Here is a 27,815-nt window from a genome sequence, read left to right as displayed (position 1 = left end):
CTGCAGATCACCTGCAATATTCACTGAAACATTTCACAGAACATTCTAGAAACTGCCATAATTGAACTGGTAGACATCCATATTTCAGGAATTTACTAATTAACCACATTCATGTCTTTGCCTTAAAACGTTAGCATAACTTATACATTATAGTGAAATTGTAAAATGTGCGGTAAAGCACAGACATTTATTTCATTGCGAGGTTATAAATGATTGCATATGCACACCAACGTATAGTCCTCCAACGTTTACCAAATTTAGTATTTCTCTGCATGGTTTCTTAGGTTCCCTTGCAAGGAAACGTAAGATTCAATTTTGCAAAACATAATTCTTTAATGCGAAACCTTGGAAGGCCATAGAACAAAACATGCTGTATGTGTTAGCTTGTCTGTTACTGCGCTGACAGTGTCTGCTGGATTTAAAGATTTGTCTCATTCGGACTGGAAAAAAAACACATGCAATCTGTTGCTTATTTTACATTGGTATATTTTTTATATTGAACATATTATGCACTAAACTGAATAAGATGCTGTTCCATTTTTTGGTTTCCTTTTCTTTCTTTTTTTTTTACAGTTTTCATTTATTTTGCAGATTTTCATTATATTATTCCATATCAACGGATTGTGTTTCTTCTTTTGAATTCTGTTGAAAAGGCTGCATTTGTTCTGTACTGTGTACACAAAGCGAAATACAATAAAAGTGATATATATATACATGAAAGTTCCAAGGTTGGGCTGGCAGACTGGGCTGTCCATTTACCCCCTGTAGCCTTGTCTGCTGGACTTAAGTTGACCGTGAAAGTTACAAAACCACATCAACCATTATGGGTTATTGTGTGGAGTCTTTTAACAGTCACACTTTGTACACATATTGACACCATCGGAGCAAGAGACATATGTCCTATTTAAGCAATTTGTATTTCGGCTGAAATAGCTTTAAAGGTTTGCTAAGTGGTGTCCTACAGTCAAAAGGTTAATTAGCGTTTAATGACAGGTTTTTCAGCTTTATCACATTCTCAAGATGTGTCTGGTTCTTGTCTCTGAGAAACATTCCCAGAACAGTAAAGCCTGTGTCCTGATGACCACCAGGAACCAATGTAGTGAATGTTCTCACACCAAGGCAGCTCTTGTGTTCATTCTGACACTCCTGAAGGTTATCTGAAACCTGTGATCTACTAGACACATTGCATTTGTATCTTTATCTAAAAATAACCTTTTCCCTATAGCTACTTGGGGGCCCAAGCCAGAGATTGATGGTCTTCAGACTGTAGCAGTCTGAACATTTGATTTTTCCCCTGCCTAAAAACACCATCAAAATATTGCAACTCACCTTCCACCACCTCCCACTGGTCAGTATTTATTAGGTAAAAATGTCAGAAATGGGAAATTTTTTAAATGATTTACAGATGAAACAGTACAGTTGTGGAGTTATTACAGGATTCCCAGTGATTTGGTAGGAGGTGGCTTCCAGGTTGGGATATTATATAAAAGCTCTATGGGGCAGATTTACTAAAGGGCGAAGTGGCTAACGCTAATGTCAGTTCGCTAGCGTTACCGCCCGCAAGGACATCACCAATTTACTAACGGGCGTAGGCGACAATTTGCTAGCGAAAGAGACAGGCGCTAGCTCTTGAGAATAGACGCAAATTCACTAAAATTCTGATTTTACTGAATGTTACCTCTTTCACCAGACTTGCCTTCGCCAGCTCAGACCAGGCGAAATGCACTGCAGTGCATACATCTTCCTCAATCTTCTGTTACTTACATCTTATTCTGTGAGTGGAAAATGTATCAAAGTTCAAAAAACGCTGGAGTCTTTTCCTTATTTCAGAGTGATAGGCTGCAAAAGTCCTTACATTTTTTTTTTGGTAACCGGTTTTCTCCATATATTTTCTAACATATGGAACATTAACTATGCAGTGGGCTCATGTGTAGGGCATTATAACAACTCTAGTGTCTTTATTAAGGTTCCCTGGACATGTGTTTTAAAAAGTGTAATTTGTAAGTTTTTGCACCAACATTTAACATAAAGACGTCGATACAACTTTAAATTTCCCACCCGATGCAAATTGACCTGAATGCAAGATCCCTAGCGAAGTTTTGCTAGGCAGAAATGAACGCTTGCACATCTTCACTATCAAATGCTCGCATTACCGAAGTAACGCTACCTAAAAGTCGCCAGCGCTTGGCAACCATGAGGAAACTCAGCATTTTAGTGAATTAGTGTATTCTGAGTGAATTTTTGCCTGGTGATGTGTTGTGCTGGGAGCGAAGAGGATGCTGGTGAATTTTTGCCGGTTAGTAAATCTGCTCCTAAGGGTAGAACTACATGGACGTTTTTCATAGCGATCCGATGTGCTGCAACAAAACGCCGGCGTCAAATCGCATGCAACATAAATAAGTAAGTAATGGAAATGTCGGATGAAGTTGCAGCATTGATCCAACGCGACATGACTGTCAGATGCAGACGCAGCGTGCGACATGATGCGACACCATCCGACAATGCATTCACTTTCCTTATTACCGTCGCATGCAATTTGACGCTGGCGTTATGTTGCAGCACGTCGGATCACGCCGAAAACTTCCACGTAGTCCTACCCTAAGTCTGCAACTGCCTTATAAATATGTTCAAGCTGAACCGCACACCAGAGTTCTGTTTTATAAGAATTCAGAGAAATTTGGCTCAGAAAGGATGTAGTTTGGCTATACTTGTTTTATAATATATGGGCCAGGCCTTCACTAACATTGTACAATGCATAATTTTGACATTTTCAATTTTTGCACAGCCTGGAGAATTATAGATCCACCCATGAAAGCTGGGAGTGGCATTTTTTTAAAAAAAAAAAAAAATGTAATTTCAGGTGCATTATGGTGTGCCATACCATACAAATATAAGTTTGGGAAAAAAGGCTGTTATGTATAGTCAGTTATAAGGCAAGTTATACACTAAATGGCAGTGTGTTGGGAGTTTCCTTAAATGAGAAGGATCTAGGGGTCTTTGTAGATAACACGTTGTCTAATTCTGGGCAAAGTCATTCTGTGGCTACTAAAGCAAATAAAGTTCTGTCTTGCATAAAAAAGGGCATTAACTCAAGGGATGAAAACATAATTATGCCTCTTTATAGCTCCCTGGTGAGGCCTCATCTGGAGTATGCAGTGCAGTTTTGGACTCCAGTCCTTAAGAGGGATAAAATGAGCTGGAGAGAGTGCAGAGACGTGCAACTAAATTGGTTAGTGGGATGGAAGACTTAAATTATGAGGGTAGACTGTCAAGGTTGGGGTTGTTTTCTCTGGAAAAAAGGCGCTTGCGAGGGGACATGATTACACTTTACAAGTACATTAGAGGACATTATAGACAAATAGCAGGGGACCTTTTTACCCATAAAGTGGATCACCGTACCAGAGGCCACCCCTTTAGACTAGAAGAAAAGAACTTTCATTTGAAGCAACGTAGAGGGTTCTTCACAGTCAGGACAGTGAGGTTGTGGAATGCACTGCCGGTTGATGTTGTGATGGCTGATTCAGTTAATGCCTTTAAGAATGGCTTGGATGATTTCTTGGACAGACATAATATCAAAGGCTATTGTGATACTAAGCTCTATAGTTAGTATAGGTATGGGTATATAGAATTTAATTAAAAGTAGGGAGGGTGTGTGTGTATGGATGCTGGGTTTTCATTTGGAGGGGTTGAACTTGATGGACTTTGTCTTTTTTCATCCCAATTTAACTATGTAACTATGTAACTATGTAAAGGCTGTATTTTCTACATGGGCATCTTAGGGTTTGTGCCTATAAGGGCAGCCCTTGAGTGTAAAAATAAAAAAAAATATTGACCCCAGCCTGCTTGGGGTTTAGATGCAAGTGGTGGTGGACTGGAGGGAAGCTTGGGTACACAATACACACTGACCACTTTTTATAAAACTTTTTACACTACTTTTTACATAAGAGGGCTCATTTAAAAACACAAGTGCTATTGTACATATGGCAGCCAATCAGCAATAGGTTGTTAGTAGTCTGCTACCAGAGAATGGAAGCAAAATCAGATTGCCATAGGTAACAGCCTGAATAGGAGAGGGCCTGTATAGAAAGAAGAGTAATAAAAATTAAATCTAACTATGTATTTGTAGCTTTACAGAGCATTTGGTTTAAAATTGGGTCAGTGACCCCCATTTGGAAGCAGGAAACAGTCAGAAGAAGAAGACAAATATGTCAAAAAGTATAAAAAATAAAAAATGAAGACCAGTTGAAAAGTTGCTTAGAATTAGCCATACTAAAAGTTAAATTAAAGGTGAACCACCCCTTTAGGTGGTGTACGCTAAGGTTAAAGTAATGTAATGTAGAACCTTATAATAGATGATTTCCTTGATGCATTGTGTTTGATTCATATGCAAACTACATAAATGCTCCGTTTATGTTTTCACCGTTTTTGTTGAGTCATTTTACACAGTTTTATAAATATTGCGCCAATATGAAAAGAATTTTTTTTTAAACACCATTTATAAGTAGAGATCCCTTTAGGAAGACTGTGTGCTAGCAGAATATTCGATCCTGTGTGCGTTCATATGGGTCCTATTTACCATCACAACTTAGTCACACAATCATGATGGCAAACATCTACATTTTGAGTCCTATCATGGTACTGGTATGAGATCCATTATCTGGAAACCCGTTATACAGAAAGTTCTAAATTACGGTATCTCCCATAGACTAATAAAAGAGTACCTTGTTTAATCCTGTCTAAGGTATAATTAATCCTTATTGGAATACAAACAATCCTATTGGGTTTATTAAAAATTTAAAATATTTTTTTTAGCAGACTTAAGGTATGGAGATTCAAATTACAGACCCTTATCCAGAATACCTCAATCATTCTGGATAACAGGCACCTGTTTTTCCTCATGTTGTAGGGGGAGCTGTGTATGTTGCAATTGTTTGCCCACACACTAAGGGGCAGATTTATTAAGGGTCAAATTGAAAATTCAAATTTTCAAACTCTCAAATTCGAATTGTGAATTATCCAAACTCGATTCGAGTTTTATTCTGAAGTTTAAGATTTATCATACTCTGGCCCTTTAAGAACTCAAATTCGACTATTCGCCACCTAAAACCTGCCGACTTCATGTATAAGCCAATGGGAGAAGAGAAAAAACTTGAATCGAGTTTAGTCTAATTCGATTTGAGTTTTCGAGTCAGTAAAATTTGTGCGAGTTTTAGATATTCCATTTCTTTTATTAAATAACCCCCCAATCGAATTTTGAGTATATTCTAATTTAAAGGAATTTAAAAAAACTACGAATTTGAAACTCGACCTTTGATAAATGTGCCTTCCCGTGTGCTGTTCATTTGTACACAAGTCTATTAGTACAATTAGTAGTGCTTGCTGTGTAAAGGCGCACACATATTAGCTACTCCAAGCATTTTCTATAAACCAGAATAGTGCATTTTCACGTGCAAATTCCCAGTGCAATTCCTTTATAAATAACCTCATGGGTCATATCAGGTGATGCAGAGATGTTAATCCCACCAATAAGCAGTGCTATTAACAAACGAGTGATTTGATGATTTCCCAGTTGAAAAGACCTGCCTGGTGAAATATCAAGATTTTTCTCGATTTCATTATGATTAATGTTTGCTCCTAATAAAAATGTAAGGACAAGTATAAAAGCAATGAGATGAGTGAATACTGGCTGATGGCCAAAGGGAAAGTGCTACAAATTCCATTTATCTTCTCTTTGAAGCATTTGCTTCGGTCTTTCCCTGCTCCCTCTTATTGTAGCTTTATAAATCACCATTCTGACACCTTCTGTGTGTATTATGTGGTTATCCATATGGGTGAATATCCTTAGGAATATTGGAAATCAATTTTAACTAAGTGTGGACTTTGTTTCCCCTTCACAAATGTTGACTAATTCTACAGCAGAAAGTTGGTATATTACTTATCTGTGTTAGTATTATTGTCTTGAATACATTAAGCCTGTGATGTTAACCCTGCAGCCCTTCAGCTGTTGCAAGATAAGGTGAATTCCGAGGAAATGTAACTTCCAATAAGAGGGGAGGACTCTACACTGTTGACTTAAGGTTTAGGTTTGTGGTTGTGGCATGGATTTATATGCATATAATTAAGATGCATGTCATTCGGGCTTCCTTTTTCTCATCATTCTTTTGGACCCTCCAGACAACAGGGGGGTTTATTTATCAAAGTCCGAATTTATCTCAATATTTTACAAAATACAAACTCCGATCAAATCCGCTCTTTTTTTTTACGCTTATTTATTATTATATTTTCCCAAGAATTTGCTTTGCGGGAAAAAAAATCGGATTTTCACATTTTTTTTGGACTTTTCTTGAGCTATTCAAGGTTTTTTGGATTTTTCATCCGATTTTCAAGATTTTTGAGGAATTTTCACCCAAAAACGTAGAAAACTTCGGGGTATTGCAAGAAACCCAGCGTACATCAAAAAATCATTGGGACTTCTCCCATTGACTTATACGCAACCTCAACAGGTCTGAAATGCCAGAGTTTCAGATTCCATCCTCGGGGGTATAATACATTCCGAAAAATTTGTGAATTCTTTGTGATTTTTGCATTCGGAGTTTAGTAAATAAAACCCCCACAAGTTCAGCCGGTGCACCCTATTTGTTGCTTAGAGGGATGGTTCACCTTTCAGCTAACTTTTAGTATGTTATAGAATGGTCAATTCTAAGCAAATTTGCAATTGGTCTTCATTATTTATTTTTGTTTCTTGTTTTTAATTATTTGCAGTTTCTTCTGATTCTTTCCAGTTTTCAAATGGGGGTCAATGACCCCATCTAAAACAAATGCTCTATAAAGCTACACGTGTTCTATTATTGCTCTGTTTTTATTACTCATCATTCTATTCAGGTCCTCCCCTATTCATATTCCAGTCTCTTATTCAAATCAGTGAATGGTTGCTAGGTTAATTTGGACCCTAGCAACCAGATTGCAGAAACGGCAAACTTGAGAGCTGCTGAATAAAAATCTAAATAACTTAAAAACCACACATAATAAAAAATGAAAACCAATTGCAAATTGTCTCAGAATATCACTCTCTACATCCTACTAGCAGTTAATTTAAAAGTGAACAATCCCTTTAAGAAATAGGCATATATACACTGGCCTTTATTATTACAGGAGGCACTAGATTCCATATTCCATCCTCTTTGCAAATATTAAACATTTTTTTTTCCTCCATGCTTCTATGATGATGTTAATACTGCAGTTTTATTCTGGCCAAGGCTTCTATTATCAAGACAGCCTTCATTTTCCTTATCCCATATACCTCCTGTTGGTCCCATGGTTTGCTTTGATGTAAGTCGGGCCATGTTGTAATGGGTCATAAATGAAACACTCCGTAACAGAGTACAATTTGTAATAACCTTAAAAATATTGCTGTAGACCTGTCTTGTATTGGCATGTCTAAAGCATTTTTGGGTATATTGGAGATTCGCAGCAAACCATGACTGCTGTTCCTTTTTGTTTTGTCATGTACATGAGTGTTCTGTAGACATACTTCACTAGACATAGAAATAAAAATGCTAATTTTCTATAAAAAAATCACAGGCAACCTCATTATTGTTTTTTTATGGAATGAAATAATATTGAGTGTTTAAAGGGAAAGTTTTTACATTTTATAATGCGACCCAGCTGGTTGCATGGAAATAGATTTGCATGGGACTCTGTGGCAATGAAAGTCATTGTTATCCCGTCTGTGACCTGGATTAAATCACAATGGCTACAAAAACAAATACACTTACGGTAATACAGTTTAACAAACGTGTTAACAAGTATCTAGGCATACTTAGTTTTGCAATGCTACATTGGAAGATTAATATCACAGCACTCGTTTGCTATGTGTATTTGATGAACCAAACCACTGGATTTAAAAATGTGGAATTTTGTTCACAATTTTGCCATTGATATACTTGTGATAAAGGCATGTTTGCTTTATTCTGTTTATTCTAACAGCATGTTGACTTGCACATGAGTGATTCAAACACTGCTTTCTTTTATTCCCTAAAACACTATTTGAACTATATACTGTACTTACACACACACATACACATGTTAATGAAAACAAACTGCCTGGCTGCCTGTTATGTCATTGGACACTTAATATATATCTGAAGGCTTGTGACCCTAGAAGATGTATGTAAGCATATACTGCCTTTTTTCTCTGACCTTTGTTGCAACCTGTGGCTGTGTGCCAGGCCTGCCTGTTGTGTATTCTGAATTTTTTTCATAGCTGCAAACACATTTCAGTCCAAAGAACATATGCTGCTGGCTGCCAGGAGACATTTTGTGGTTTTGATTCGTTGGAAGAAGTATCTTTACACTGTTAACCCTACTAACGCCAAGCGAGACATCATTTTATTCTTGAGATGAAGCCTATATATCATATATTTATATAATTTAGGAATTCAACCATCTGTTGGCATAGGAAGTTACTGAATGGTGTAACCGTTATCTTATCTTCCAGTATCTATTTTTATTATTCTGTTCAAAACAGCTATTACAACAGTTGACCTAAGTTGATTTTTAAAAACAAAAAAAAAAATGTGTTTTTCATTAAGATGTACAGATGAACTAAAAAAATATATGTCTCAATAAATAAAGACTAAAATAAGTCTGGGCCCAATCATCCAGTCATGTATCGCTAGGAATTAGCTAGAAACGCCCACTAGAATGAAAACTACGTGTTGCCCCTTATGCAGCTTTGCTTTATATTTTAATTTGTGCCCATGACCAGTCTTTAGTTGACTCTGGACCACTAATAATTAGATTATATTATTATTTTTACTCTCTCTCTCTCTCTCTCTCTCTCTCTCTCTCTCTCTCTCTCTCTCTCTCTCTCTCTCTCTCTCTCTCTCTATATAGTGAATAAAGTACCCCCTTTTGTAAAATATAAGGATATTATAAGTTACCGAGGAGTTTCATGACCATATACAGTTCATGCAACTCCGAGATAACTTCTAATATCCTCAAATTTTCAACTGGGGGTACTTTATTTATTATAATACACAAATTTCAATGAGTCTAGTGACTGAAATGACATCAGAACTCACAGTTTATAACTGATGACATCAGAACTCACCGTTTATAAGGATATAATTTACAAGATATTCATGGCTTTTGTGTATTATATATATATATATATATATATATATTGTATAGTATTATTATATACTAATTATATTATATTATTATATTATATATACTATATATATTGTATAGTAATATTATATACTAATTATTATATTATATAAACTATATATATTGTATAGTATTATTATGTATTATATATACTATAAATATTGTATAGTATTATTATATGCTAATTATTATATTATATTATTCAATTAATAGAAGATCTGAGGGTGGTTGTAAGGAAGGATGTGAAAAAGATTCCCATAGCAGGACCTAAAATAATCAGTAGTGGGGGGATGGGATAGGTCTATGGGGGGATTTAGGGGAGGGGGAATCAGAGGTAGCTGGACCGTAAGGACTGCACTTGTCTAATTCCCAAAATTCTGCAGAAGTGTTTCCTTCAAAAGTAACACATTCCAATGATTTAAAACATGTAGATGATAAAGGATAATGTCCCCCTGCATGTATTTATTCAGATTGCATTAGGGCAGTATTCGATAGCAGCCATAAAAAGAAAACAGATCTGGACACCACCCTAAGAAAGAGTTATAAGCAAATAATCCTGTGCATTTATATTTCGAGTTAACATCCATTTACCAATAATATTTTTGGCACAAATGCTTCAACATACAATTACTGGACTTGCATTAAACTTTAATTGGTTTGCAGCATATTATATAGCATTTCAGTTTAACTAAATTGTTATTCCCTTGTATTTTATTGTGAGATGATACTTCCATTGTATGAGTTAATAGCAGTCAATTTTCTATAATTTCTGTATTGCCATTTGTTTTTCTCTCTTCTTTCGTTCATCTTAAATTAGGCCCATGGTTTGGTTATTGTTAGCTGCCAAGTATTTATTACAGAAAGGCATAAGCTTAAACTTTTTCAAGGCATGGTAAAGTGATGCATGGATTTGTCTCTGTGACCCTTCTTGCCCTGTAGCACTTAACACAACATCACTATCAATCTCCAAATGGAATGAATTGACAGAGTATATAAACATATAAACTACTCCGTTTAATTTAAGATGGCTAGTACCAAGAGAACAGAGAGGCTTTGTCAGCTTGTTCTGGAAACTGGCAAAGGAAGTAGAGCAGTAAATACAGAAGAAATAGGCTGACTTGCTGTTGTTGTTAATTTTTCTTATTTCCTTAAACTTTTTAACCGGATTATTGTAGTGATAATCCAAAGAATTGAGCAAACAAACTACTGTGTTGGGACAGTGACTTGGTACAATTTCTTAAGGTCGATTTTCAGATGCTGGCTTTCTGACAGAGATTTAAAGCCAATCGGAAGTTATATTAAGGGGAACAAATTGGTCACTGCAGTGAGGGCACTCAGGAAACAGATTCAAAATTGATATTCCCTGTGGTGCATGCTAGCTGGTCTGGAAACACTTTGGAAATATCAAACCTGTTGACTATGGGTGCTCTCATGTTAATCACTCATGGGGAGATCTTGTCATGTGTTGATACAGGATCTGTAGCAGTTTGAGAATAACTATAGGCATTCGCAGACTGTTGGATTTGACCAGAGGGCAAATAAAAACATTCAACCTGTGTTTTGATTAGTCGGCTTTAAGCAAAAACATTATATGGCTGTCTAAACCATTTGGTACACACTAGCTAACAATAGAAGGCCATGGGGCAGGTTTACTAAAGGGCGAATTGTCACCAGCGACCAGTTCACACCACTTTGCCTGGTGCAAATTCATTACCACTCCACTAATTCACTAAAATGTGAAGTTGCGTCCTGGACGCCGAGCGATGACGACTTTATGCTAGCTATACTTCTTTAGTGTGAACATTTCATAGTGAAGATTCACTAACGTTTGTTTATGCCTAGCAAAAAGTCGCTATCTTAGGTCAATTTGAATAGGGCGGGTACATTAAAGTTGTATGGACGTCTTTATTAGAGATGTTGGTGCAAATGCTTGAAGTGGCCACTTTTTATTACGAATGTCCAAGGAACCTTAATAAAGACAAAAGAGTTCATATAATGCCATGGCAATGACATGAGCCCACTGTAAAATTAATCTTCCATGGCCCTCAAATGATTGGAGAAAACTGTTAACCCAAAAAAGTTTGTTAGGACTTTTACAGGCAATCCCGCTTAAAAAAATGAAAAGTTGCCATTGTTTTTTCAACTTTAATGCATTTTTGGCAGACAGGATATGATGTAAGTGACATAAGATTGAGGAAGATCTAGCTTCATGTTAGCAGTTCGCCTGGTCTGAGGTGGCAAAGTCAACTCTGGCGAAAGAGTAACGTTCGGTAAAACCCGCACTTTAGGGAATTTGCGAAGCAATGACCATTCGTCTGAGCGAAAAGTCATCTTCCGATAGAGTGCGAACGAAGGTTGGTGATGGTCTCTTTCCTAGCAAATTGTCGTCTGCGCCTGTTGTAGTCTAGTAGGAGGAAGAATAGGAGGATTAGGACTGGAAACATGGCAAATGAAATATTAAATATTGATATGCATTTATATCAGTTAATCTATTTACTAAAACTTTTGAATCCTACTAATATTCTGTTGGACAAACAAAGGAGAACACATTGTTCTGTAAATGAACACTGTAGTTCAAGCAACAGGTAACAATATGTTTTTGAATGTGGCTCCAGACAAGACAGAACTTGTACAAACTTTTTTCTTGCTTATTTAATAAAGCCATGGAAAGAAAGTTGCATGCCAGCGGGAATCACATTGTTCCATTAGTTTTCAATGAGGCTGAAAATCTGGAATGTTTTAATGAACTGGGAAAATAAATAAATAAATAAATAAAGTTGTTAGAGAATATTTCCATTGGCTTCTAAACAACCTCGCCAGCTTTTACTTGAGTTTTTTCTGGCAACTTTTTTTTTTTTCTTGCATAAATTCTGACTATTCGAGGTTCAAAACTAATGTTTTTTCAGCATCCATGTTTTTTGCTGCATTTTTCACGAAAGCCCCTATATCTCTAATGCTCCCAGGTGTGTAAATAAGCACTCCTAAGGGCAGATTTATCAAAGTTCAAGTTGTGTTTCAAGTTGTGTTCCTGAAACACAGGGTCTGGAAATAGCTTGAATCTGAAAATACTCCAGCTAAAACCTGTCAAAGTCATGTCGAAGTCAGTGGCTGTGGCCGATGAACCATTTGAAGATGTTAATAGCCTTTATTATGTTCGGGTTTTTTTCGGTGATTTTCACTCACAAACTCGATTAATTCGAGTAATTCAAGTTTTTTTCCGGCGGAAAACTCGATTAATTCGGGTTTAAACCCCAAATTCAATGATTCGAATTTTTCTCATTCAAGTATTTTCTTAAATTAGAAAACATTCCAGTTATGAGTTCATTCGAGGTATAAAAAAAACCTCACAAACCTTTGTCAAATAACCCCCTAAAGAAACAGAAACTATTGAGAACATATTTAATGTAAGCTTTTTCTCATTAAAATAATAAACTGTATAATCAAGTAATGTTTCTGTACATTTTCTGAAATAAAGTCACTCCCCCCCCACGTCTCTCTAGACTCTACATGTAGGTATTGTGTCAGAGTTTGATTTTTTAATGGGAAGTTAGCACTAATACATCATTACTCTGCGCTACCTTTGTACAGCTGCTATCTAACTCTGAATGGCAGAGGGCTTGTCTGGCTTTCTAATCAACTAAATCAATGTTGTGGATTTCACTGAGTGGCATTAATACAGCCTTGGAGCCAGTAAGGGCAGGAAAATATATCTTTTGCTGTTCAACATGCATGACTATTAAGATAAGTTGAATATATATAGAAGCTCCTCTTCACACAGAGATCCCCTTTGATTTGTTGCTTGAGTTGTGGCCTCATTGACTTCTAAACTGACTTGCACCACTTGTTATTGAAGCTTCTGACGTGGCTTTTAAAATACTCAAAGAAAAACAAATTAAGTTTTAAAACTGTTTGCTATCATATATATTTTGTGAAGAACATTTCCCAGAAAGAGATATAATATGTATTATCTATATTTATAGTAAAGTTTTAATGTGTGCGGCATCGTTATACACTACCTAATTTACCTTTCTTCTACTGTCAAGTTATCCTTGCCAGGCTTGATTTTTTTTACATATGGCATTCGCTTCATTTTCGTAAGCATCAGCACAAACATATGTATTTGTGTATTATTCCAAGAAAATATTTTCAAATTTCTAACTGAAGAGAGTAATGAAAAAAATAAGAGGCTGATTTAACAATACTGCTTGGTAAAAGAAATATTGAGCTTTTCATATCTAAAAATTCATTTACGCAATTGCTGAGCTCTAACACGTAATTAAAGCAAACATTTTATTGTTTGTATTGAGATCTAGATATATAGATATTATATATTTATTTATTTTTTAAAACGTATTTCTTATCTTAAAATCACTGGATTTTGTAGCTTCTGTCTCAGTAGGCATTATGGGCCTTAGCTATAGTTATGAACAGCACAATTAGATATGGCAAGTAATATTTAGAATAACGGTTTCCAGACAACACCTCTATGTCTGCAGAGGCTAACCCATGTAAGGTTCTAAAACAGTGCGTACCTTCTTGTTTTCAGGATTAAATTACCAAGCATTTGGCATTTTATGTAAAATGTTCTTTATTATGGCTTTCTCATACCTACAGCATGAGTCACCAGCAAACCAGAACAGATTTTGGCTAAGCTGCATGATGAAGTGTTCTGGATGCACAGAAAATTTAATCCAGACTCCAGGCAGAGAGAATTCTCCTGGGCTACCTTAAAAATAGTCTTGAGAAATCAAAACAAATAATTTATTGCACCTTGAAAAATGTTTGTTAAATATGCAGAATATGGAAGGAGAAATACATTCTTCTCCCTTCTATCAGCCGGTCTGATTGCCAGTCACTCATTTACTCACAGATGTATGCGGTGATCAGAAATATGCAAGCATTTTCTTTGTGGTGCCTCTTAGGCAAATACAATTAGACATCTTACTGAACGCAAACTAAAAACTAGAATATCCTATTTCGTTACGAGGAGACCTCTGATGAATTCTGTGTTTGGTAAAAGTTTGAAGCAATTTGTTTAACTTTTTTTTGTATAGCTTTTTGAATTAAAAAAAACATATTTTTATTCTTTCTGGATGTTTTTGTTTGCTGTTGTTGACAACACCGACGAGTTGCTCGATTCCATTGTCTTACAGTATGTAACAGAAATAATGGACACAACACAGTAGGGTTAATTGACCCAAGGGCAGTTTTGAGCACAATCAGAATGTATTTTTCCCAAAATTCAGCGTTTATTCCCAGAATTCCAGCCCCATTGCGGTTACAAGGAGTCATTGTGCCTGATGCAACTGAATCCAGTTTATGAAGAGTAACAGACTTGCGGATGCATTTTGCTGCAAGGAAGTATTGGAATTATTGGCACACAAGGGACACCTGCTTCTTTAAAGGGGTTATTTATTAAAGTCCGAATGCCAAAAACTTGAAAAATTCGAGTTTTTTTACTATATAATCCAAATTTTTAGTGGAAAAAAAAACCTTGAAATTTTCGTGATTTGTTATACCTCGAGGCTGCTAAAAGTCAGAATTGGAAAATACTCCATCTGGTCTGCGCTGAGTTTCGGTAGAAAATTGAGGGTTTAAAAGAAACCAAAAATTGGGGGGCGTTCCGCAAAAGAATATTTTTGAGGGTTTTTTTTTAATTTTATCGAGTTTTTTCATTGATAAATAAGGTCAAATCGCGGATTCTAGTTTTGTCATACTTTTTTTTACAGGTCGGTAGATTTCACATTTCCTTGAAGGTTTATTTCCCTAATAATGTGATGCACCATGGGTGCTCTGTAAAAGGTCAATACGGAAATACCCAAAGGAATTACTGGAAAAATAACATTGTTTTTTGCAACATATTAACTAAAAAAATACATTTCACAAAATCAGTAGGATATAGGAATACCTTTGGGATCTGACATAGAATAAATGACCGCCAGCATATACCAACTCTAATTGAATCATTCTTGTATCCCTTATGCAGAAAGCAATAAAACTGTCATTGTAGTTCAAGTGAGAAAAGGTCTCCCAGTTCTGTTATGCTATGTAGTGGAGTCCCACAGCATTATAAAAATGTCATGTCCTAATAATTTAGGTTGTGCAATAAAATTGCAGCTTATGTGGAATAGGTAATATTTGATTACCGTTGACCTTAGTTGACTGGGCAGAACAACAGACCACACAGACCATACATATCAAACAACTGCATATTCTTCTAATCTTTATACACAGTTTGAAACTGTTAACGGGCACTATTTTGCTAGGTTCTGTCATTCACCAGACACTCAAAAAGTTGTCTTATCCAGATTCATGATTTTGTTTTTTGAGGTTACAGTTCCTGTAATTCTACAATGTCTGGATTTTTTTTAGTGAGCTCCATAGTGCTCATGTAACATGATAACCTAATAGTCAGGTCAGGATGCAAGACTTTGCTAAGGTATGGAGATTGGCATGCATGCAAAACAGATGACACACAAACCATTTCTCATAGCAAGACAGACGATGCACATGAGATAGGATAGATGTACATTATGTACATACTGCTTAAGCTGTAGCTCTCAGAGAGAGATGAACACCTGGAATATGTTGTGCTATTTGTAATGTAAGAACACCAGTTTTTGGCACTCAAAGAAAGCTTACTTGGTTTTGTAGAGCTAAATACAACTGGCAGGAGATTAAATAATGATAGGGAATAGGGGGGAAACGAGGAGGCAGTAAGAAGCAGAGACTTGGAATGCAATATGAGACAAAACAGTATCCCTTACTGTTGGTCATATTCATCAATCCTTAGTATTTTATTATAGTGCAGGGCTAGTTTTAAAGGAGAGGAGCCCCTTTAGAAATGCAAGAAAATTGCTCCACTTGTAATTGACACTACTACAATACAAACCTCAATATGGTGGGTATAATTATTCTATAATAACTGGGTCACAGGGGCCAACCTTTCCTATTAGTGTTTGCAGCATGGTATATTTATTCAATTTTGTAGTCATTTGTCTTGTGAGCTACATTTCTTTCGGTTACAAATAAACCCAAGATTCATGCAGATCTCATTCCACTGAAGTTGCTTAGACAGCCAATGAAGTCTATACATGAACATCTACAGTACATACACCTACTGTATGTGCATTTTCTTGAAATGTTTTTTTTTTGATTAGGGAATTCTAAGCAATTGGCTCTTTTAATGCCTGGTCGGGCTGAAAAATAGACAACTGGTTAAGGGCATCTGTTTATATTTCAAATCCATTATGACCTGGAAATTGTTTTATTGGGCACTGATTAGTTGTCAAGGCTAGTTAGTAGAAGCGAGGATCAGTCAGTGCTATATACACAAAGAAAATGGTTATAGAAAATGAACGTTTACAAATATATTTGAACAAGTAATTGATATGTTTTACAAACGCCGATCAAATTTGCTCTGGTTTTTTACGCTTATTTATTATTAAATTTTCCCTAAAATTAGCTTTTTGGGAAAAAAAAAATCAGATTTTTACGTTTTGTTCGGATTTTTTTATCACGATTTTCACAATTTTTTCCAAATTTTCACCCGAAAACTCTGAAAACTTCGGGGTTTTGCACGAAACTTCTTCCATTGATTTATATGTAACCTCACCAGGTCTGAGATGCCGGATTTTCTGATTCAGACTTTTCCATCCTCAGGGTTTAATAAATTCTGAAAAATTTGTGATGTTTTAAAAGTCTGATTTTATATAAAAAAAAAAAATCACACATTTTTCGTGATTTTTTCATTCGGAGTTTAGTAAATAACCCCCTTAGTATTGGGGTATATTCGCAGACCCATGTAGTGGAATGATATAGAGGTCATATGTAGTCTGTGCAATGGCAATCGTTATTTCTTTAAGTGAAAACTGTTTGCTTTGCATGAATTTCATAGAGCTTTTATGCACCCATGAAAGTATTTAATGAACCATCTGCCAGTGGAAAAAATAGTGCACATTTTAAAGGTTGCACCAGTGCACAGTGAATGTAACTTCTTACTGGCAGTTATTTTTGCAGCAAAAAATATGTCCTCTTTGTCGTCACAAGAATGCTATACGTGCAATTAAAATTCTCAATTTAATAACTGTCTAATGAAGAATATTACCTTGAGAAATGCAAATATTTGTATCAGTGGCGTAACTACCGGGGGAGCAGGCGGTGCAATTGTGCCAGGGCCCGCACCCCCTCAGGGCCCCCCAGCAGCTTGCGCACCACTGACTCTGACGGAATTCTGGGCTGATTCTGGGCATACGGAGGGGGCGGGGGGCCCTGCTGCACGTCCCGGGCCAGGGCCCACCCCCCTTTAGTTATGTTACTGATTTGTATTCATGCAAATTTCCCCAATACATTTTTTTTTACACTAACTTGGCAAAAATTGACTAGACTTTTTCCCGATGTTACTGTGGGGGTTATTTATCAAAGGTCGAGTTTTTTACGAATGATCTCACAACTTGAATTCTTATTTTAGAAAAAACTCAAATGGAAAAAACTTGAACCAGCGAGTTTGGGGTTGATCAAATTCGAACTTGATCGAATTGATCGAGTTTTCAGGCAAAAAACTCGAACATCATGAAGGCTATTACCATCTTCAAATGGTTCAAGGGACCTCAAACATTGTCTCCTACATGACCTCAACAGGTTTTCGATGGTGTATTTTTGGATTCAAGCTATTTCCAGTGTCATGGTATAACAAATCTCAAAAATGTAGAGTTTTTTTTAAAAAAAAAACCTTGAAAAATGAGTCTTTTTTAAACAAAAAAATAACCTCTGAAACTTGGATTTTCGTGGAAAACACAACTCGATCCTTAATAAATCTGCCCCTTAATGTTAATATTTTCTCCACTGGTGGATGAGTTGTTTGATACTTTTGGAAATTCGCAAAATGTGCAGGGGAAGAATTTTTGTATTGTGCTTTTTTTTTTTATTAATTGCATTTGTTACATTGCCCCAATTGTGCTCCTTAACAATTTGGGTAAAGGAAATTGCAATAGCACAACGACAGTAAAACAAAAGCAAACCGTGACACTTGCAGACATTTATAAACCACCCACCTCTACCAATGGGACAAGTGAAATTGTGATGGATGCAGGTCTTCGGGCAACATTTAATTCTTTAGGTCTTCAAAACAATTACAAAGGCCATTCTAAAGGGCCACCGTTTTTATTTTTAAAGTAACTCACATGCAAGTTGGTCATTATGTGACCTTGGGTTACTGCGTTGTGTTCATTTGTTTGCAGTAGTCAGAGAATTACACGACCAAGCGTTGCTTTCCCAGCATAATTGTCCTCCTGTCCTGCAACCCAGCCTTCAGGACTTCACAACTGGAAAACAAATTGAAAGCAAGTTACAGAGTAAAAACACATGAAAACCATTTCTTAACCATAAGAGAATCCAGATGTCACAGCACTCACTGCCAGAGTCTAAATTTCTTTATTTCGTTCTACTGTACCTTACTTAATAAGGGTCTTTTACTCAGTCAGTTGGCAAAGTGTCTTTTAACCCTTGGCTCTCAGACTTAACTTAAACACATTGCAGATTGAAATTCAGCGAGTGTCTTGTTTTTGCTGCTTGCCCTTATCAGACTATTTTATGGCAGAGCTTTCTCTTAAAGCTCTAATTACACCCATTATCATCAGGCAGCTATCTAGAACATCTATGCACTCTATTATTTACAGAGCACTTGCAATTCTTTTGGAAATATATTCCTTTTTAAAGGCGCAGCTATATGTATGTGTGTGTTGTTTCTTTATTTTCCCTGTCTGTACTGCGAACCCTTTTTTTGCCATGTAACACATGGCATAGATCAAAGTGATGAGTGGAAAAGTAATCGATGGCACTGACACGTGGGTGTGGGTGCTTTAGATTCTACATTAAATAGAATATTTTTTAGAGCTCTGCGCATACAAGTAGCACTATTGCTACACACAAATACATCTACGTATAAATTCTGTACTTGGCTCTTTAAAAAATACACATTTTTGCTTTCCTGATCATTGGATCAGTCTTTGAAGTTAACACTAAAGCCACTGGCAGTGCAGCTGGAACAGGCCAGTACTTAGTGGTGGCAGTGCTTTGGGGGGGAATACTGTGTGTGGGCCACATTATGTATGATCCAACCTGCAGCTCTCCAGCTGTTCTTTGACTATTTACACATTCACAAGAAAACAAGAGATTTTTTAAGGCCCCTAAATTAAAAAAAAAAACAAAGAAAGGCCATTAGCTGAACTTACAGTACATACTAACTTAGTAGATACTGACACATGTAGAAGGAATGAGACTTACAACTGCCTTTTCAAACACATAGGGGGTAGATTTATCAAAGAGTGAAGTTAGAGAACTCAACAGTCCCCAGAGTGAAACACCGCCTCTCTCCTTTCATTTCTATATTTATCAAAAGGTGAAAAGAATTGAAAGATAATCTGTATGTGTAATCATATTATTACATGAATAATAATAATGAATACTTTATAAGATATGAGAAGAAAATTAGAAACAGTGGCACGTGCTCAGGAGTGAGCATGAATGACTATCTGACCCTACATAATAATTAGCATAATGATTTTAGATGCATTATAACAGGGTGTATAAAATGTTAAAGAAAGTGCAAGTTAAGGAATTTATTTCCGCTGAGTGGATTTTCACACAGGCACAAAAATGTAACGCATGCTCCTGCAGGGAGAGATAATGCAAGGAGTACTTAGTGCCCTACGTAATTCAAGTTCCCTTCAGTATGAAATATGACTGTCTCTAATGTTAGATTCCCTTCTTTTCCAGATAGCATTCCTAGACATCCATAAATCGGAAGCTTTCCTTGTAGTCAGCATGAAACAAAAAGAGTATTTTTTCACTCGTTAATTGGATGTGAGTGCTTTGATCTTTTATAAATTTCTATAGTAAGCCATGGTCAGGAATGTTGTAAAAAAGGTGAAGAAGAGCCTGTGACAGTTGGGTGCCCCAGGAGTGAGAAAGTCAAGAAGGGCTCTGACCAATGAACAGTTTCAGAATGTGTTTGTGATACATGCCATCCTTCCGTTATTAACTTTGTACTGTATGTCACCCTTTCTGTACATAGTGCCAACCATTTAGGAATAAAAACATACAGTTTAGGTACAATTGAGCACTTTGTCCTCTACCAAACAACACCAAGGAGGAGTTTTTTATACCTCAAATGAACTCACAGCTCGAATGGTTTCTAATTTAAGGAAATAACTAAAATTTTAAAAACTCGATTCAGATTTAACAAAAAAAACCCTGAATTGCTTGATTCAGGGCAAAGCCCTCTAAAAATGCTTGAACATCAAGGCTATTAACATCTTCAAATGGTTCAAGCATCCTCTGCCATTGACTACTATATGACCTCAACAGGTTTTAGATGGTGTATTTTTGGATTCAAGCTATTTCCAGGGCCAGAGTATAATAAATTACTAAAATCTCTAGTGTTCTTTTTAACCCAAAAAATTTATTTTTGAGCTAAAAAAATCGAAAACTCGATCCTTAATATATTTGTCCCCAAGTGAAGATGATAAGCAATGAGGCCTGCAATAAAAGGTCTCTTTACAACTCACAATCTAACTATGACCAGGGTCAGACTGGGGGCGCACCAGGGCTGCTGTCTCAGTGCCTCCCCCGAGCCCCTGTCCCTGCTGATAATCCCCCTCCTGACCCGCCACCTTCGGCATGCCCTCACATGCATGCACGTACCCACTTTTGATGCACCCGATGCCCCGAGATAGAGATTGGGCAGCAAGAGCAGGGAGCAGGTCTAGGCCGGCTGGACCCACGAGATCGCCCCGCCGGCCCAGTCCGACCCTGACTATGACCATTAACAACAGGCTGCAAGCATTATTGGTATTAATGCTGCATTAGTAATTAAATATTCTAATTTAAAAGACCTGAAAATATGTATCTATCGTGTATGGGTGGGGTGTGACCTGTTGAAATTATCAAAATGATGGGGAAAAAAATATTCCAACGGTAGAAGAGATTGTAGAAAATACCATTGATGCCGACAATTAGGTATTTGCTTATACTCCACAGACATACAGCATATCCTGCTTTCTGCTTACTTAGGATATTGGTATTTTCATGAATTTGGTCTGGTATACATATGTGTACCATCTGTAATCTGTTTTTGGTGGGCACCCTGTTGAATGTTTGCCCACACAAGTATCCCACTGGACCTGTCATGTTTTAGATTAGTTACATTATTTTAAAATAACCTCATAGTATTGTTTACCAGCATGCTTGGTCCTTTTCAAACAAGAGATGATGATAATGATATTAACTGTAACAGTGTGCATCTGTGTCTTGTCTAGGCTCATAGAAAACCACAAATTTTAACTAGTAGTAAAACAGATTTAGTGCAAGAACTATTTTATGTGCCTTGGGGTCTGGGTTTCATCCACATATATAATTAATGCATAGAAACAGATAACAGCATACCAGGCAAATGGTGGTGCATTAAGTGGTACTCTGCATGGAATAATGCAGTGATTTTGGAATGTCAGTATAGTATAATGAGTTTAAACATATAAAGGGCAGCTGTTTAGAAAATGGTTGAGTAATCAGCATGGGCCAAAGTGAATACACAGAGATACACTGCAATGGGGGGTGAAGTCAATGAATTTAAGAGAATTAGTGCACTGGCCCTGTGTGGTGTAATGAGGTAGTTTAGAAACATGTCAACCTGAGATAGAGAGAGTGATTAATGGTGGGATACCCAACTGAATTACGGAAGTCATGGCAGGGTAATTAGTCTGCTCAGCTTCCCTAGAGGTGTCTTTTCAGGGAGCTATAGAAAATTTGGAGTCTGGAATTCATGAAAATATTTAAATTATGAAGAACATGTGCAAATCACATGCTTTCAATAAACTGCCAACCAGCATGCCAAGCATGGACCTATGCTAACCATTGTGCTATCTTGTTGGCCTCAGTTAGTAAGGGGTTATAACAGATACAAATGTGTTTAGCTGGTCAAACATGGACTGTGTAATGATTATTTGATATATGTCCGCTTTTGTCACGTACATAGCTGGGAGTTCAGCCACTGTAGATCGTAATGATCCCACATATACACACAACTGGGTTATCAATAAATTTTTCTCTTCAACTTTGTCAATTATGCATTTTAAGGGATAACACATGAAAACACAAAATATATGTGTATTTGTGTCCAGCTGTACCATTGTTTTTAGATCAAAGAAGAACGATTTAGACATGAACTGCTACAGGTTCTTTGTTAAATGAATTACTGAGGGCATGGTGTATATATACTTCAACATAAGGAGTTTAAAACTATACTCACCCAAGGTACATTTTGTCAACAAAAAATGAAAATCAATAGATATAATAATTACTTCTATGTGAGAGTATCATATAAATTAGAGGGGAAAATAAGAATGGAAGTCACAAATATATTTAAAGAAAAAAAAAATGATATCACTGATTCCTAGCCTTGTGGGTGTCACAGGTCAAATGTTGCTAAATTCAGACAAACTACAGCCCAATGTCATCTTCCTGGTGGTCCCTGTGCTGTAGAGAGTATTAAGGTCTCCTGGTAGTATAGAACTAAATGATTCTGCGTGTAGACACAAAGCAGCTGTTTTGTTTTTTGCTTATCAGGCGTCACCCATCTACAGCCCATCTCCCAGTAAAGAAAACAAGCAGCTTAGCCTTTCCTGCTTGCATCTGAGAGCCTGTTAAACAAACAAGCATGCTACAAACAAGTCGCAAATAGCCCATGCCTGTATCTTTCAGAAACTTTGGTTAATATTTGAAAAGTACATAAACATTACATGTAAAAAAAAAGGATATTTGTTTAGATCCGAATAAATGAGTGGGCTGGGATGGCCCTCAAGTAAAAGTTTTGTTTGCTTTCAAGAAACAAGCGTGGAAAAAAAAAACCCCTTCAATGATTTGATATAAAATAGGAAATTTGTATTCCGTCACTGAGAGATGCCAACGTGCAAACATATCAAAGAATGTTTTATTCTACCTCATCTGTATGTCAATTACATTCAGCGGCTGAATAGATGTTTTCAGCTGACTCCTTCCAAAGAGCATCCTGCCAAGAGTGTGAATCTGAATTATGCTCACTCGTGATTAAGTCCAACTAGACCAAAGCAAAGAGCGTTTTAAACCAAAAGCTGATTCCAGGTTTTAATATATTAAAACTTTGCTCCTACTGAATGTGTTTGATATAAAATGAGCTATTTTAGTTACCTAGTGCTATTGTACACTTTAAACTGCTCCTCTAAATACTTGTAATTTATTTTAGCTCATTAAAGTGTTCTAATGAGTTTAGGATAAAATCTATATATTTTTTTGCTATTTAAAATAGTAATGCAAATGGAGTTTTTATTAAAACACAAATCAGAAGAGCAGACGACATAATTATTATTATCCTTTATTTATAAAGTGCCAACATATACAAACCATGGTCAACTGAAGCCAAGAATCCTATGGAGAAAGAAATAAAAATGGCATTTCAAGGCATTAACACCATCTTCCAAAGGCCAAGTTTTAAATCCATCCGCTTGGACTCCCAGCTAGTTAGACATGCCATGTCAGTAGAAAGATGTCAGGGTTTCTTCAGGGGACCACCCAAGTCTTCTTCCTCTTCTGGGGATATGTATAATGTCCCTGTGGTGCAAATGAATCAATTGTTTATAGACTCCCACAAGTCTAAAGGATACTTCATGGTCTTGGTTAATTGAGGTGGGAACACTGTGCCATCAGAAAGAAAAATTTTGACTCCCATGTAATATGTAGAAGTTATAATTATATGATACTTGCAGAAATAAATGTTTTGTTTTTGCTTTGATGTATTTTTGGCACAAGTTGGATTACTACTAAGTTAAAATATATCCCCTTCCTAATTTATCATTTATTGACTGTGATTTTGCTACTCTGTTATAGGTGGAAATTACATTGCAAGATATTAATGATAATCCACCAGTGTTTCCCACGGATATACTTGATCTTACTGTCGAGGAAAACGTAGGAGATGGCTCAAAAATAATGCAGCTGACAGCCACAGATGCTGATGAGGTACGTATGTTTAACTTTTGCATAAATAGCGTTATTTTATGCTTATTGGAAGTATCAGTAGCCTTAACTCCATTCTGATATTAAAAGTAACATTTTTATTGATAAAATGTGGAGAAGAAGCACGTTAATTCAAGTTGATTAATTCAAGTTAGGCAAAATATTGTCTGTATAGTAAGCCACCCTGGCCTTCTCCTCTGTTATGTTAGACCTTTAAGGTCAATCGCACCCTATTGACTTATATGGCAATCTCCTACATGCATGAGTGCACTCACTTGACAGTTATCTCTAACTGCTGTGTGATTCCAATTGATTTTCTAATAGGTGAGTGCAAGCATGCAAGAGATTGCCATACTAGTGAATTTGGTGGAGTAAGAGAAGGGTGGGGCAATTTAAAGTGTTCCCCTTCCATTGAGTTACCAATTGCTGTGGGGGTAAACGCTTAATGTTGGGCAAAAGACCTATATGCTATCCAAGATATTGTTGAAACTACAGCTAAGTGACTCATACATCAGCAGTGCTCTAATATATAAGAAAAACGGATTAGTCGGCTGCTTACTTGGTTTTTGTGACAATGTTGGGTATTAATTTACCTGTGTAAAGGTCTGAAATTATGCCATCCATCAATATTTTTAGTGACTTCTACAGTATGTGACTTGTCTTTCCCATCACACAGTAGCTAGCTATAGTTGGCATATCAGGAGCCCTGGCTTCCTCTGCCTTGTCTTTCCCTTAAATTAAAAATAGCTAAAGTTGGCATATCAGGAGCCCTGGCTTCCTCTGACTTGTCTTTCCCTTAAATTAAAAATAGCTATGGTTGGCATATCAGGGACCCTGATTTCCTTGCGACCTGTATTTTGCTCACGCGAATAGTTATGGTTTGCACCTTATTTCATTTGAAATTAGAGAAATGAATGCATTTTTTCGCAAGAAAATAAGTATTAACTTAACATTCACTGCCTCTTTTATGACCCTTAACTAGCTGTCTGTTATGCACCAGCTGTCAGCCCTCTCTGATACTGGATAAGTCACATTATCTCCTGGTGTCACAGCTTGGGAACAGTACTGGGAAGTATTACTTTACTGAAAAGGTAGTGGATAGTTCACGTATACGGCAGTTACTTTGCATTAACTTATTGCCAGCTTGCCATGTATTTTGGCACAGAAATGTTATGTCTTTTATGTGGCCAATCCACAGATAAGTACAATATCCAATCTTTGACTCAGGACCAAATTTACTAAACATTGTTATGGATCGATCTTTTCTGATTGATTGATTCATAAATATATTTGTATTTATTAAAACAAAATTAATTTGATAGCATCAGACAGATCCTCAATGTCAAATAGACATATGGGGCCACTGAAACCACAAGTTGTACAATTTATTTGCCAACAGAAGAACATTTTTGTGTTTTTCATTTTTTTTATATTTGCAATACAGTGGAATAATTCACTTGTGTTTAAAGCAAATGTACCACTAGTCTTATATTTTAAATTATTTATTTTCAAATAACATTTTATTGTTATTGTCTAGTAACATTTTAAGACCTGCAGAAATATTAGGTCTTATTCCACCCAGGGAAAAGTATTGTTACATAAATCCAAACCCTCTTCATTTCCAGTCTGTAACTAGATCCCAAGCCACCTGTACCTCTCAAGGGAAGTATTTACGCATTCAGCTAATCTTTCAGCAGGAATCACTTGTAGCAGTAATTAAGTAGACGATCTATCAATTATTATACAAAGATAAATAAAGTCATCTAGTAAAAAATGCCAAAAGCACAGTGATCGATAGAGATCTGAGATCACACCTAAACACAACAAGGCCATACGATAGCAATTTAAGTGCTAAAATGAATAGAGGACCTAATAATAATAATTGGGAATGGAGATGAACTTTACTTAAACTCTATTTGGTTTGTGGCTAAGAAAATCTATCTAATATTTATTTTAACTGTAGATTGTATGGCCTTTAATGTTTGGATTATTCCCATTTTTACCTGCTTCATGAGACATTTTGTTGCTCTGAAATTTTTGCTTTCAAAGCAGGATTGTTTTATAAAAAAAAGAAAAATGAAAAGACGTAAGGAAAAAAAACTGCAAAGAATGCGGTTACTTGAGAAAGGTTACATTTTCTAAAAATATTTATACAAAATATATAGCAATACTATATACGGCCAAGACCTGCGAGTTGGACACAGATGTTGAACGAATGTGCTCATGCTGAAAGCCTTTGATGCAACCTTAGGCTCAAAGGTTCTCAAATCCAGACCTTAGGCCTACCCAGCAGTGCATATTTTCAACATATTCTCATAGTGGTACACATGCATTCTTCACTCATGCAATAAAACAAATATACTAAAGTTCTAGACAGTTCCCAGAGAGGTGTATTCTAGTAATTAGAATGCCATATGATTGTTTCACTCTAATTAAAGTACTCCCAGTACCAGCTCTGTGCAATATCAATAGCCCTGAATGTTCACGCACATTTCAGCCATGTCCTGCAGCCCTTCCCCCTCATAACTGATAAATTCTTGTGTTTTGAGGCCATTGTCCAGGATGGGTGCTCACTATACATGTTTTGGTAACAGTAAACAAATGTCTTTTGTAATATAGGGTCTTGTCACAGTTTATAGGAACAGTGTGCAGTGTGCAGTGTGCAGAGTGCAAAAAATGCTGCAATCTGTGATTTTTGTGTACTTTGCCCACTGCATGGAGCATTGTGGCTATAGCTGCAGAATAGAGCTTGATTCAAAACATGCAAGTTAGGCAGCGGAAGGAGGTGCAGCCTGCATCAGGCCCTGTAGTTACCACCAGCCCAAAAGCAGACTGTAAGTACATGGCCTGTGTAGTACTTCATTCTGATCAACCAAAAAACAGGACTTACCTAAGCAGTTGAACATTAAGAGGAAGCTAACCTTAAAATCAAAGTAACTTATAGATTATGTCCTGTATAGCATACCTCCCAACTGTCCTGTTTTTTGCGGGACAGTCCCGAATTTGACAGCTCAACCCGCACTCCCGGAATTGTTACTGACATTTCCCGACTTTCCCTAGGGCCCACGATCGGATCAGCCCGATATCGGCCACCTCAATGTGGGCATATCAAAGAGAGATCCGCTTGTTTGCCGACATCGCCAAACGAGCAGATCTCCCTGTGTATGGCCCTCTTAAGTCTCCTATACAGAGTGTTTATTGGTATTACAGTGGGCTGCTGTATAATACATTTCTTATAATACATTTCTTATAATTACTGTCCCTTTGTGTAGTTTTGTGTGAAACTTTCATTACCCCAGTGAAATGACAGAATTTATGCACATGGATAGAATAATGTAAATAAATGAGGGAATAATTAGAAAAAAAAGTCCTTTGTTATTTTATAATTTACACCAGGTTTTCAAGTTATGTGTTGAATTCTGTTAAATGTATGCAGTTGCAGTGGCGGTATAAAGTGCATCTGTGTATGAAATGTAATAAATGATAATGACCCTCATGCTTGAAAGATAGATACTCTGTACTCAGTATACAAGACTCAAAACCTTTATTTATTCCAGATCTGGAACAGTTATAGAATGGTAACTTTGCAGAGGACT

At 36.5% G+C, this 27,815-nt stretch overlaps 1 protein-coding gene across 1 annotated transcript in view; it reads left to right on the top strand.

Moving 5' to 3' along the window:
* The window catches only part of fat4.L (FAT atypical cadherin 4 L homeolog), a 187,427-nt gene that overhangs the window by 92,473 nt on the left and 67,139 nt on the right, over positions 1-27,815 (top strand). Inside the window, exon 2 of the mRNA XM_018251147.2 lies at positions 24,091-24,222. Within this exon, the coding sequence (XP_018106636.1) occupies positions 24,091-24,222 (132 nt within the window). The remainder of the gene's footprint in view (positions 1-24,090; positions 24,223-27,815) is intronic.

This window comes from Xenopus laevis, chromosome 1L (genome assembly GCF_017654675.1).
Source record: "Xenopus laevis strain J_2021 chromosome 1L, Xenopus_laevis_v10.1, whole genome shotgun sequence".
Classification (NCBI taxonomy): domain Eukaryota; kingdom Metazoa; phylum Chordata; class Amphibia; order Anura; family Pipidae; genus Xenopus; species Xenopus laevis.
Note: the sequence above shows the minus strand (reverse complement) of the source record. Positions and strands in the feature narration are given on the sequence as shown.